At 34.4% G+C, this 14,493-nt stretch overlaps 1 protein-coding gene and 1 long non-coding RNA gene across 4 annotated transcripts; both read right to left on the reverse strand.

The window, feature by feature from the left end:
- Window positions 1–684: 684 nt before the first annotated feature.
- On the reverse strand, window positions 685–4,828 carry LOC107787512 (uncharacterized). Its single transcript, XR_001648424.2, has 2 exons — window positions 4,456–4,828; window positions 685–4,281 (listed from the first exon to the last, which is right to left on the reverse strand). It is a non-coding gene; the product is annotated as an uncharacterized LOC107787512 (long non-coding RNA).
- Window positions 4,829–6,965: 2,137 nt separating this feature from the next.
- LOC107787510 (U-box domain-containing protein 5) lies at window positions 6,966–12,652 on the reverse strand. Of its 3 annotated transcripts, none has more exons than XM_016609108.2 (6): window positions 12,051–12,652; window positions 11,130–11,192; window positions 10,375–10,560; window positions 10,109–10,216; window positions 8,568–9,703; window positions 6,966–8,117 (listed from the first exon to the last, which is right to left on the reverse strand). In XM_016609108.2, exons 2-6 carry the CDS (start codon window positions 11,181–11,183, stop codon window positions 7,361–7,363), a joined length of 2,241 nt encoding a protein of 746 aa, XP_016464594.1. In that variant the 5' UTR covers window positions 11,184–11,192; window positions 12,051–12,652; the 3' UTR covers window positions 6,966–7,360. The 3 variants fall into 3 exon arrangements, with proteins under 3 accessions (XP_016464594.1, XP_016464595.1, XP_075091368.1); XM_016609109.2 differs by having other exon boundaries at window positions 11,130–11,195; window positions 12,051–12,651; XM_075235267.1 differs by having other exon boundaries at window positions 10,456–10,560; window positions 12,051–12,642.
- Window positions 12,653–14,493: the final 1,841 nt, after the last annotated feature.

Consider the following 14,493-nt stretch of genomic DNA (forward strand, 5'->3'; position numbering starts at 1 on the left):
GGTGCTTCCTTGAGTGTTAGCCTCTTAATAATCCTTGAATTGGGCGTCTATAAAGTATTTTCTCTTCTTGTGGAGCGGGATGAACGCCTCGGTGGTAGAATAGATGCATCTATGCTTCGTGTCGTTCGACCCTCGACAATATATATATATATATATATATATATATATATATATATATATATATATATATATATAATTTAGATCGGGCCGTACGACATCGGCATAATTCGTGCGTAATAATACTTGGAGTCCAATTATATTTGATACTAGATATGGATTGGCCGTGCTAGCATGGGCCTAACAATTTGATCAAGGTCTATTTTCATTCTTACTTTAGTTATGAAAAAAACAACTTGAGATGGATTTTTAAAACATAATTCTCCTCTGATATGATGTGAACACTTAATTTCCTATTTTTGTTATTCGTGATTTTCTCTCAAAAGTTTATTTAAAGCTTCAACATAGTCATTGCTAAGAGAGACACTTTCTCCAAGAATGAACAACATGTCAGTAATTACAAATATTTGCTGGAAGTATTATAAGCATCTGAGAAAATTAACTGCAGAATTTACTGGACTACATCTTAAGTTCTTACTCATTGCAATCTTTACCTACACTTGTCTAAAACAAAATATGTAACCTATTAATATCACAAACCTGAAAAGGACACAACACTCATGAGAATAGATCAAAAGAAACAAACTCAGCTTATTTGCATGCAGAGTATTTCATAAATTCAAGAAATTACTTTGGTCCACTTTTACAGAAAGTATCAAGTACAATAAATAATCAAATATGGTCCACTTTCATAGAAAGCATCGAGTACATATTTTAGAGTAGAGAGCTGGTGTTGGTTGTTTCAAGCTCAAACTGATCATCACGAGTCATATAAGTAATCTTCTGATTTAGGTAACAGATAATTTCCCTGTCATCAATTAAGCTGGTTCACTCCTAAGTAGTAGTTTGGCAAAAACTAAGTAATGGGTTTAATGTTTGGCATTATATGAGCTAAGCAGAGTTTGTAAATAATAAAAATAATCGAGGCTTAAGATCATCTGCGAGCCTTCAACATTTCTACCCTTCAGATACATCAGAGGATCAACTTTTATAAGGCAACTTGTCCCGCTTCAAGTCACATAAACTTTTACAGCTCCAAGTCACATAAACTTTCGGACTATTTGAGTCGGATATTAAGAAAAAGGTATAAATTAATACGTATATAGTACAGATAAAGTGGTCAATAAGCACTACAAACAAAATGATAACACAAATGTTATACTATAAGTAGAAATGACTAAGAAGAGAAAGACATAGCATTGAACAAAAAAGGCACATTCACTTTAAGTGAGTCAGGTCATCATGTGGGCTCAATCGGAAGGCTGCTCCAAACTTGGTATCCAATATTTGGTGTTACATTGTTCCTTCCATTTTTCAAGGGACCTCAAAAAGCCCTATATAATTTTGTAACGCATAGCTCTTGGATCAAGCATTCAAGCCCCACATTACTTCTACAAAATAAAGCGTGCGCACACACAAATATTGACCACTCTGACTCCTCTGAATCACTATTCCAGCTACAAAGAGGCTTAGTATTGCCAATTTTCACCAAGAAGTTCAAGAATGGTTAAGCTTGTTTGTTTTCCTTTTGGCACTCCTTGCTATCACTGTGGCCGCAACATTTCTTGCTACAAATACCTACAACTACCTTGATGCTGTAAATCCTTCCAATTACATCTTCAAATTCTTTTGGGTTCTCAAATTAATTCTTTGTTCTAACAAATTGTTTGTTATTCTAGTGATCAAGGTATGGTCCACGAAGCTTGGATCCTCACTTAAGTATTCTTCTTTTCTTGTGAGTTCATTATACATTCTCTTATTACTCACCTTCACAATGCTTTTCAACCTACTTTAAGAATGCTCTTCCATGGATCAATTTACTTTGTTAAGACCAGTATTTGCCTAGAATACAAAACTATGTCTTCGGCCTTCACATTTTATCTTCATTAGCATGCCAAGTTGTTAGAACCATCCTTACATCCAACTAATCCCAACAATCCTCGAAATATTTTTGAAGAATACTGAGATTGTGCTAGAAGGAAAAAAAAAATAGAAATTAACAAATTTATGAATATATATTACAGCATGAAATACGGGAAAGAAAAAGGAAAAGATTTCGTTAAGGAAAAACAAAGAGACGCAACTTAATAAAATTATTCCTACTTTTTACCATGGCAAAGTTGGCACGCGGATATAACAAATGTTGAATGAAATAAAGACAACTAAAAGCTTACACAATTTCTAGGTCAGATGTAGCTTTTCTGGATCTATCAAAATGATTCGCTTATAGCTGCTTTCCTTTTACATACCAGATAAAAAGAACATGCAGCCAAATATACTTAATCTGCTTAGTCTGATGATCTACAATATCAACTCAGAAACTTTCTATTTATAAAATTGGATTAGAAAGTTTTAATCCAATTTGAGCATATGTAGATCAAGGCATTTTTCTGGCTTTTCTTTATTTATGCCTCTTATTCTTAAGTTCAAATACGGAAAATGAAGTGGCAACCTATGTAGCAGGCCTCACTGTCTTTTATGTATCAAAACTCTAACATAGCACATTAAAATTAACCACAAAATTCTAAGCCAAGTCAAAATATTACAACAATAACCAATCCCCTTAAAAGTATTAACTGTGGAAGTCAAAGACGTATCAAAAGAAGGAGAAATGTAAAGAAAATTATATGTTTTACAGTAAACAATGGACAAGTTCTAAAACAATTTAAGCATTAAGTGTTGTCTCATTTGAATGGTGTTAAACAGCGGATAGGCATATCGTATACAAACAGTTTAAGCATGTGTTGTCAAAGGCTCATTTAAGGCGCGCTTAAGCACTAAAGCTCAGGGAGGGTGCTTCGCCTTGCTTAAGTTGTGCTTCAATGTAGGCAAAGCACTAAGGTGTACGCCTCATTTCCCATAAGTTCTATCTTGAATCGAGCGGTGTTAAACGACAAATATTATCAACAAATAAGCATATTAGTTGTTGACAAAGACATTAGGAATGGGTTTGTTACTTCTTTCTTGAATTACATGTGTATTTTATTTTTTTTCTCTTAATTGCGCCTTTTTTAACTAAAGCCCGCACTTCAGTTGCGCTTTGCACTTGAAGCCCCAATCGACCTGGAATGCTTTTTAGAGCTTTTCGCTTTTGATAATACTGAAGCATAAATTGGTGGTCTTATCTAAGGAACACTAAACAATGATGAAGCATGAATACTACTTGTGGAATGCACCATGAACTTGGTTCTTATGAAAGAAAAAGAGAAGTCCAACCTACATGATGTATCTATATATGCCATTTTATTTTACAAAATAAGACCAGTGATTCATCAAAATGAAATGAAACTCTTGGATGATCCAGTGTGAGCGAGACTAAGAGGTCACATTAGGTCCCAATTTCCACAAACATGGATCTATACTATTTCAGTAACTTCTTTCATATGTAAAAGCATCAAAATCTTAAATTTTCAATGGCATACAAAGTTTATGAGAGGCGTCTAATCGAACTTCAAAAAGTAAAAGACATGACAAGCAACTTATCCGATGAAAAGGTGAATCTTACGGAAGAAATTCAATCTTATATTTTGGTTCTTTAGAGCTCCGACAAAAGGCCCAACTGATACAAAACATTAAGAATGAAGTAGGAGATAAGAAAGATAATAGCCACAATAAGTAATCCTCTAAGGAAATACTTCTTCTTTTTACTCTTTTTTTCTTTTTGATAAGATAAGAAACTTAGTTAATGGAGTAACAAGGAGGTATTTTTTGCAAAAAGACATACAAAAAGTAACAATTATTTCGCCACTAGTTCATCCTCGGAAATTCCAAAAAGGTCAGCTTATTGGGCAAACTTTCTATCCTATTATTCCCGCACCAAAAGGATAAGTTAGAGAGACCTAATAAGAAACTTGCCAGATGAAAAGGTGATTCTTAAGGGCAAAATTTCAATTAGATGAAAAACATTTCACATTATTGGAAGGTAAGGAAACAAACACGCCCGATTTCTAGTCATCAATTTACCTTTTATTAACTAAACAATAATATGTTTACTAATTTTGTACTAAAATAATTGCAATTGATATACTTCAGAAATCAAAATTAAAAAAAGAGCAACACAAAAGGAAAGGGCTACCAAAACAATTCAAGAACCTGACTTTGTTCAGGCGCAATAAAAGAGCTGCGTCAGGTGTCAAGGAAAATCCAATTCAATAAAACCCAACCCTGCAAAAGTAAAATTTAAAAAAAAAAAAAAAAAAAGATCTTCCAGCGGTCAGCGTAGAAATATAAAAAAAATACTTGAATCACAAAGAAAATTACAAAATAAAATTTCCAAACGTTATAGAAGTAAATTAAAAGTGATACCGAATGGGAAACAAATCAAAAAAAGATACGCACCTGAGTTTTAAGTTGAAACGGCCGACAGAAGGGGATTAGTACAGAGAATGTTTAACTGAAGCTTCCCACAAATGTTAACAAATGGACTGTATTAGAAGAATTGACGACGGTTACCTTATTGCAAAATTTAGCTGAAGCTTCAATGATGTTAATCTATCATTGCAGTAACATAGAACCATGCAAGGAACATTCTGAAACTGAAAGACGAAGGATTGGATATTTCTAGACCAATGATGTGTTTGTCTATTCTACCCTTATCTAAAATAGTCTACGGAGCTAAATGAGGCATTGGAATAAAAGGCATGTGGCAAAGTTTTACTGAGCTAAATGACTATTCTACCTTTGGTCGACCAAGCATGGCTCTTCTATATAATAGAAATTGTTTCATTGGTTTGAGTGGTTGAATTGTTAAAGGATGGAAATTGAACTGGAATTTTACTATTAGTGAAAGACTGTCCATTATTTCTTATTATTGAGTTTTCAGTTTTATTTGCATATCCCATGCTTAATTATAAATCTCAATATTTTATTATTAGCCCATAGTAAGTGTCGAATTCGACCCCTCGTCACTACTTCTTCGAGGTTAGACTAGATATTTGCTGAGTACATGTTGTTTATGCGCTCACGCTACACTTCTGCACTGATCGTGCAGGATTTGAGACAGGTGCATCTGGTTATCCTCCCGGCGCGCATCCTTAATTCCCCGAGACTTTGTGGTGAGCTGCCTTCCGAGCCCGTTCTGCAGCACCCGAAATCTTTCTTTTGCTTTTACTTTCTGTCTATTTCACTTCAGACAATAGTATAGTAACTTTTTGTATATTCTGTTAGTAGCTCATACACTTGTGACACCTAGTCTTGAAGATCATGCTAGTAGACACTTAATGATTGTTTTTTTTTTTTTTGGTTATTTACTTCATTTCATTTACTCTTAAAATTGGCTATCTCTCATTTTTCTAAATTTTCACATCTTATCTATTCAATAATTAAGAATCAACTATTTCTAAACTGTTAAAAGAAACAACCACACGGTTAGTTCACGATTGGCTTGCCTAGCGGTAACGTTGGGCGCCATCACGGCCTATAGGAGAAATTGGGTCAGGACATTTTGGACATGTATAGGCTTTCCAACGTTATCCAAATACCATGTGCGGTGTCTTCATCAATGATGCTATTTACCATATCATCTTATAAGTGCAACATGATTGCACTAGCAGCCCTTTCATCCAAGTTAGCCCAATCCTCAACTTTCATGGTATCAGGCTTTTTGGCATCAGCATCAAGTACCTTGTGTAATCCTTATTGAATGAGCAGATCCCTCATCCTTCTTTGCCATGTTGAGAAACCGTTATCTCCATTGAATTTTGCTACCTCGTACTTTACTCCAGACATTCTTTTCCACCGAGTATAGCACTACCGACAGTGAATAGTACTTCTGTGAACGAGCAGCACATGTGCTTTGATACCAGTTGTTGGGAATAAACTCCCTACATAAATAGTATTCACATTAATAAAAGCGGAATAATAATGCAACACCGAGATACGGTAATGAACAAGAATAAAAGAGTGACAACGACACCAAGATTTTTACATGAAAAACCCTTTTGAATAAGGAAAAAAATCACGGTCCCGATACGAGCAACTGATATCACTATAGCAAAGAATTTTATACTTTGTAGGTCCGAGTAAAATATTTCAAAGTCCACTACAACGCTCAAAAGAAATAACCCTCTTTTGATATTCCCACCTTACTACAATATCGCTCACTCTCTATTTTTCTCACGGACTATTTTCTTATACCCTGTCTGTGAAACCTCACTCTTTCTTTCTCTCTTTGTTGGTATGTAGAAATGAGAGCTAAAGCTCTTCTTTTATAGCCGAAATCTCACTCTCTAAAGTCTACTATATTTGACAATTTGCACACATTTTTCCTTCTTTTTCTTCAATGTTGACAATTCAACAAAGTTGGCTACCAAACCAAAAAAATTCAACAAAGTTGACTACCAAACCAAAGAAATTCTCAGTCAAATATTTTCCTTAGACACGTGCCTGCTACTTTGAATTTTGAACGAGACAGAACCCATCACGTAAGAGGAAGGATGAACATATTCGTCGGTTCATACTGTATGAACCATACAGTTTTTACCATTAAACTTTTTGCCGATAGTTAGAGACGACTTATGCAAAATTGAGATTTACCTTTTTATACTCTCTTTAAAAAAAAATTATTTGCAATATACATAATACATCGTATAAGAAACTTGTATATATGCGGGCCCCACTATGCTGACCTACTCATCTTGCAAGAAAATAATTTAATTTATTAAAAGCAGGCCGCCAATTGTAGCAGCGACTTACTGAGACCTTTAAACAGATGGAATTTTTGTCATCAAAATCTGATCTAACCTCTAAACCACTCTTGATCAATATTAGGAGGCAAATACTACTCATAATTCAAAGCTGATTAATAAAATTGAAAGGAAGATTAGTAAAAGCCTCAGTGAGGTGCCCAATAATGTGAATAGTGTGACTTTACCACTTGCACTAATAATCTTTCTTTACATCGGGAAACAGTCATATTACAAAATAATATACAGCTGAAAGTAACCTGTGAAATGTCAATCATTAAAATACAAACAATAGCTAGATTAAAAAACAATAACTACACCTTCTACCCCAAGCTTTTTGGGGTCTGCTACGACTATATGAATAATTCCTGTCCATGTTCAGTAACAAAAACTAGAGAACCTGCAAAATTGTACACATCCTACCATGCAAAACTGTGCATATCTTACTATCTACAAAAAATCAGCGCAAGGCCGACGGCCATAGTCGAGACTGCTGACATCTTCCATTTTCAGTTGAAGATGTCAATGGCCAAAAGAGGTAAAATCAGACAGCATCACTTCTATTTTATCCTTTTGGTAGCAGCAGAACTACGCTTTGAGAATAATTTCCCAAAAAGTCCTGTTGATTTGGAACAAGGTGTATGCTGAGTAGAGTCAATAATAGGGCTATTAGGAATGTCAACATCTGATTCAAAAGACTCTGCAATATCATTAACTTCACCCCTCAACACTCGCAGCAACTCCAAAGCCATTGCCTTTGCTTTGTTGTTTCCATTAACAGATACATTGACAAGTTCAGGGATCACTCCTTCATTCATCACCAGTAGACAATATTGAACCTTTTGAGAGCACAAAGAAAGAAGAAAAGCCACTGCATGTTCCTGGTCCTTGCGATTGTCACGTTCGAGCAGTTTCACAATTGAGGCAATGCATCCATCAGTTTCAGCTATAGCAATTCTAGCATCTTCATTGATGCACAAGTTTTGCAAAATAATAACACAATCTCTTGCTAGACTCGTATCCTCAAGAAAAGGGACCAACTTGGGAAACAACTCCGAAGGTACAATCAAGGAACCAAGTTGGCTACTTCCTGACATGTTACATAATATTTTGATGGCTGATTCCTGCAATTCCGGACCGTGTGCATCAAGAGTTTCCAGGACAGTAGTGAGTGCACCAGACACGGCAATTTTATGCTGACAATGTTGGTGGCGGGACAGCACCTCGAATACGGAAAGAGCTTCTTTAGAAACCTCTGAACCAAGCAATGATGTCAAAAGCGCAAATGCATGGTCGCTCAAGTATGGTATACTGCTTCTGAGACAAAGGAATCATACAAGGATCAGTATTTGGAAGTAGAATAAGATAATAAAAACCATAATATTGATAGAAACTATATCAACAAAGATAGAAGAAGACAAATACTACCTCGCATTCTAGTATTTTTAATAAGGTGCAGAAGCATTATAACATTGAGGATATCGACATAATCAATTGAAATCAAATCTGGATTTTGAGAATAAACAAGAAATTCTACTCGAAAGGGAAAGTAGTCGACGAGCTCACATTTCATTAGAAACAGTAATTACTCGAAAAGGATTTCAAAATTTTGTTACGTGGATTTCTTCTCCCCAGAGCTTTGTTAGAATAATTTGTCACCACAGAGGTTCGTAGGAAAATTAACAGTTACCATTCCACTAATCCGCTTAGATGGGGACTCAATCTACAATAATGAATCACAGAGAGAGAGAGATCAGAATTAATTACCCGCATTTATCTAGAACTGCTAATAATGACTGACATCCCAATAATTGAGCATCCATATCATGAGATTTATATGCATCTTTTAAGAATCTAAAAAGTTTTTGAATAAATTTCTCAGATGGCATCCAATCGCAAGCTCGATTGTTATGTTTCAACATGTTTTTTATATCTCCAACCAAGTTGCATTGAGACTCCCAAGAAACCGAATTGAGGCGATCCAGCTCCATTTCATTCATGCTTCCACCAGATTGAACTTTGTGAAAATTGCCACTGCTTTCCGGTGACTCCACATAGAAGTCATTTGGCATCTTAGCATGCAAAGAGTGTGATGCAGAACCAGCATCATAGGATCCCATTGATAAATTGCTGAAGTCTATAGGTAGAGATAGATCTATCATTGAGCTGCTCAAGCTAGAAATTGAAGTGGAAGATGATTCCCATGAGTGACCTACAGCTGCTTGTAGGCTGGGGTCAACAACGCTGACCCCATGTGCTGCAGCCCACTTTGATATTAGGTCCTTCATCGAGTTATTTGGGGTTAACGACAAGTGGACCAATCTCCTTTTAGTTTTTGGACATGTATCATTACCTTGCGCAAGCCATTTTTCAATACATAATCTTTCATATGTTTGTCCAGAAGCAATGACTACAGGATCATACATTAGTCTCAAAGATAAAGGACATTTGAACTCATCTGGAATTAGAGAGGAGTTGAAGATATCCCTTTGAGCATCATCATGATGAAATCTCAGACGAGATTCAACTTCATATTGATTTCCAAAAGAGAGGGAGTCTTCATGCTGCAAAGATCCATTCTCTATTTGCTCTGCCACAATTGATTTTCCATTTTTATTGAGAAGATTCAGAAAGAGCAATAAGATTCTCCTCTTTGCTGGATCACCCTCCACAACTTTCTCCAGCTGCTTTTTTATGGATCGTTTCTCTATCAAAAGATTCTTTGGAGATGTAATATGCAGCCTCTGCATAGCAATTTGAACAGCCTCAACGACATGTTCATCCCCTGAATGTGTTGTAGATGTATACTGCTGAAGTAATTCCCTCAAAACCTTTCTTGCCTCCTCTTCAGACGAGTCCAACCTAAATACCCCAGCCCTCAGGTCAGCAACCAGTTGCGATATCTGCAGCCAATAGTGTCATTGAAGTGCATTCCCAGAGCCAGCAAACGGAAACAGAAATCAACCACGTAGAAGAAAGAAAAGAAAGAAACCATAGCCAAAAGAACAATCTTTCTTTCTCTTCTTCATATTGAAAGAAATCAAAGAGATGAAACAATGAAGTTGAATGAGCTTCCAGGTTTAATAAATCAGAAAGGCTCTGGCAACAATAAATGGATAGCCTAATAATCACACTACAGACATCATCATCTTGTTAAAAACATCAAAGTTATTTTTGACTGAAAGCATGCACCACAGGCTTGGATGTAAAATCAATAATCAGGATATAAAATTGCCATCAAGATGGATAAAAAATAGAAAGCAAATCAGCACAGATTAATCTCTCAAAAGGGAAGTTTTCTGACTCACCTCTGCAGCCAGCATTACAGGAACCATATTCTGCATTTGGCTTAAGCTTTGCTCAAGCAAGTTTCTTGATTTCTTACATCTTGAAAGTATAACATCTCCTGTTAATGCCTGAACATACGGTACTAAGTTTTATCAAGACCAATATTTCGTAATGTGAATGATCAATGAAGACACTAATTATTACGACAATTAGATAACTTAAAGGGGGATGCGCTAATTATCAATTTATCAGTACTAAAGATTGATATTTGAGCCCAAATGCATACCAAGTATAGTTTACTGGATTCACTGCAATGCTGAAGAATGTCCTTGGCTTTGTCAAGTGCTCTGCTTAACTGGCAAAGTACCTGTATTCCTGAGTTGCATCGAGGACGGGCTTCTTCAATTGCTGGAAGTAACATTGATACTCTATTTACAAATTTAATTAGTTCCATGCACATAAGACGATGCACCTGTAATCATCAGATGATAGAGGAAATATATTCAGTCGATGAAAGGGTGGTACAGCTGAAAGTAAATAGCACAATGGCACTCAATAACGATGAGGAAACCATGAAATTTGACAGGTAATAATCCATGAATAAAACTAAATCTTAAAGACAACTGCAAACCTGTATAATGCTGTAAATGAGGCAACCAGTTTTAATTTCGGATAGATTTCAGATTTGAATTATAGCATCCGCAATGAAGACTCTTGAAATTCCAAGATTTAAACAACTATTTTATAGTTCATCAGGAGCTAGAGCTAAGTCATGCAAAACTCTATTACCAGAAAGCTTCTTTTCCTTTCTGTATATACCTATAAAAAGGACTAGTGACTACGCATACTCTTTCTTAATATGAAGGCACCAAGATTAAGAGGAATATTGCTTTAGAAATGAGGTTAAATCCAGAATTTTTGAGACATCTCATAAGTAATTAGAAGAATGATTTGAGAGTACATTGTCTTAAATTAACAACTTGAGGAGATAAGATAAGGAGCTAAAGGAGAGAACAAATGAGAGAGCACAGTTTTCTATACCTTAATGTCCCGAGGAGATGGTATCTGACCAACTAAAGCAGCATCACTCCCCATTAGGAAATTCTGCTAAAATAGAGCAGAAAACCTTGTTGTTAATTTTGAATGGTAAACACTAGTATCAACCAGTCAGCATATAAGAGAAAATAAAAAGACAAAATGTCCATAGGAAGGAAAGTAAAAAAGAAATCAGAAAGCGTACAACTTGGGAATTATTCTATATCATGAACTTTATGGCTACATTAGCATAAATTGACTGCAACAGTCTTGAGTTTATATTCTAAGTTCCTGAAGAACAAGAACCAACCTATTTTACAGGAGACAATGGAAGTATTCTGAATTTAGACTAAAAATGGGAAAGAGAAAAGGACAAGAAGAAAACTTTTGAGACATAATGGTGCTTTCTTTTAAGTTTTTAGGCGAGATACTCACACAATTCAACCTGGTTTGAGAGCTGTCAATATGAGAGGACGTGTTAGAGACATAGTGTAACTAAGTACTTAATTAAAAGAATAAATAAGTCACACTATTCAAAAGGCAGATCTGTCATACAACAACATAATCTTAGCCAGTATACTAGTGAGGGAGAAGGGAGAAAGAATGAAAGATTTGCTTGTAAAACCATTACATCTCAGGCTTAAAAGGTTAAAATATACTACCTCACGAATACCCAATTTCTCCTACCTCTTAAACTATTCAAATAATTGAGAAACACAAAGACAGAAACATTCACAGCTGCATAACCAAATCTGTTTTAATCACAAGTTTTTTTTGAAGGAGAACTCTAAAACAGGGAACTTTACATTGAAAAGGCAAAGAGAAAAGATTATACTCCTACTCAACAACCAATGAATTAAACTTCCGAAAAAGTTCTAATTATCATAGCAGCAGAAACTAAACAAATAAAATGTAGAGAATCCTTACCGAGTGGAGAGTAACACAGAACCCCTACTCTGCTTAAGATGAAAAATTGAATTTTGAACAGTTCCAGTTATTTCTTTCAACTGGAAACGCTAAAGAAAGTAAGGAAGACTTTCAATTGGCTGCACAGTGAATACTTTTCCCATGACTGCAAAAGGAGAAATGGTCAAAGAGAATTTCTTTGCTTTCTCAACCTTATCTTTTTCTACAAAAAGAAAACCCAATTCTTTCTCCTGAAAATTGAGCAAGTTACATCATTAGTCGATCCATTGATAAGCAAGACTGGAACAACATCATCATATATATTCGCATTTATTTGCTTTGGATAACACAACATAAAAGCACCAATCTAACACCCTGTTCCGTTTTTGATGAGCCTTAAAACCAAAAAGTAAAGACGATTATGTTGTAGAAACAGTAATATGATGATTATGTTGTAGAAGCAGAGTGGAAGTTGGTGGGAGACTTTACTGAATGCCTTAGGAAGATCACAGAGCTATTATTGTCAAGAGTCAACACAAAATCTCAAAAACTCAAAGAAGACCGCACTAACACACAGATATCACCTTTCACCTTTGTGTAGTCTATGAACCCACAACCACCGCTATTTTTCTATTACTACTACAACTTTCATACTATGTCATTTGGTTTATTAGACTAGTATAATTAATTTCAGAGTACAATTATACTCCGTATTTAGTTGGTAACATTAAAAAATAGTACTCACAAATGCAGGGTTTGGTCGGTTGCATAAAAAAAATAATCTTCGATATTTGAAATTTTTTGGTTAACGGTATTAATTAATATCTGCATTAAGTTATAAGTAAAATTAAATATCATTTATGCAGAAAATAATGTATACCAATAATATAAATATATTAATAATATGAGGATCATACTATATTATAAGAATAAACACTTTTAGGTAAAGTTAAATTACTAAAATGTCCTTCAAAAACTAAATAACCAAATTATCCTCTACCTAAAATTAAAATGACCTCACATTAAATGATGTTTTATACTTAATGTTGTGGTAATAAATAATTCACAATATTAAATAATCCCAATATCAGGTTGTCATACGCTCAATTGTTATTGTACACTTTAGAGAAGCTGCAAATTTTAATTAATTCATTGTATTTTATATGCTTTTATCTTGGATTGAAAATAATTTTATAGAAAATTATAAATGTACTCCGTGCAATGTCATTTAATTTTCTCAAATAAAATTACTTCCCATTAATTTATTAACTATCAATCATTTTCAAACTTTTCTTACGTATGTACTTAATGGGAAGAGCTTTTCACCTGTTAATTAATTATCCCCGACCTCTTGATATGCCAATTTCGTTTCCACCAATATAGTCATTAATCATTTCACATAAATGTACAGAAAATAAAGTTGGTTATTAAATTGTGAATCCTATTAATAATTGTGGTGAACTGTTAATTGGAAAGAATATTTTATCACAATCTAAACCTTTTAACCTCTCAGCATTAACCAAATTAATAACTCTTCATTTCTCTCAAAACGTAAAAAATTTTTAGGAAATGAATAAGAATCCAACACATCAGGATCATTCAATGATAGAATAATTTTATATTATCATTACCTTTATCATTCTCTTTGAATAAATAATCGTATAAATGACATAAAAGGCACTGTAAATTCTTCGTGACAGCTCACATCCAATGTAACTGCTCTAGAAGATGATAAGGACAGTCAACAATTTGATTTTTATTAGAGACATGCGGTAAGACCATTGCATCAACTTTACTAATCTGATCGTTTTCAAATTTAGCACAAAAAGAAATTATCATTGTGCTTGACATATATGCAAAATGTAAGACATTATTATTATTGTTGGTCGACTTTAAATGTTGCTTTTGTTGTTATGAAGTTGACGAGACATTTCTTTGAAAATATTTGGGCAAGTATCAAAAAAATGATTCTTAATTAATGTTTTTTGCGTAATGGTTACTCCGTCTATTTGGAAATGAAACATTCTCTTCTTTTTCAGTTTTCTTTGAGAGATTTGAGGACATCTAGAAGTCATACATTATATTCCTTGTATTTGCAAAAGGATATGTGATTCATCAAGTCTTTTCAACTTTTTTACAATTTTTATTAATCAAGTGCATCCCAAAAAGCACATTTTTCTTGATTCTTTACTATACATTGAGGCATGACTTCGCTTAGTTTATTTTTGGATTATTTTCTTTCAATCTCATAGTCTGGCTATAAAATCAGAATATTCCTAATTAATTTATGCATCTCTTTCAGTGAACTGAACTTGTGTAACGAGCTAAGAAGTTGACGCAATGGAGATTAATAAGTGCTCAGCCTGAGATTTCTTGTGAAATATAATATTTTCATAGATACTCAAGGAAAGCAAGCATTATATAAATGAAAACGAATGTGTTAGAAAGCTTTTAACTGATGGAT

This window comes from Nicotiana tabacum, chromosome 17, assembly GCF_000715075.1.
Source record: "Nicotiana tabacum cultivar K326 chromosome 17, ASM71507v2, whole genome shotgun sequence".
Lineage (NCBI taxonomy): Eukaryota > Viridiplantae > Streptophyta > Magnoliopsida > Solanales > Solanaceae > Nicotiana > Nicotiana tabacum.

What these genes read in the sequence shown, in the direction of transcription:
- LOC107787510 (XM_016609108.2), bottom strand. Translation starts at nt 11,183, where the DNA reads ATGGGGAGTGATGCTGCTTTAGTTGGTCAGATACCATCTCCTCGGGAC. An exon ending in AATCCAGTAAACTATACTTG is followed by an intron (nt 10,217 to 10,374) that starts GTATGCATTTGG and finishes CCGTATGTTCAG; the next exon opens with GCATTAACAGGAGATGTTAT. An exon ending in GCAGTTCTAGATAAATGCGG is followed by an intron (nt 8,118 to 8,567) that starts GTAATTAATTCT and finishes CCTTTGTCTCAG; the next exon opens with AAGCAGTATACCATACTTGA.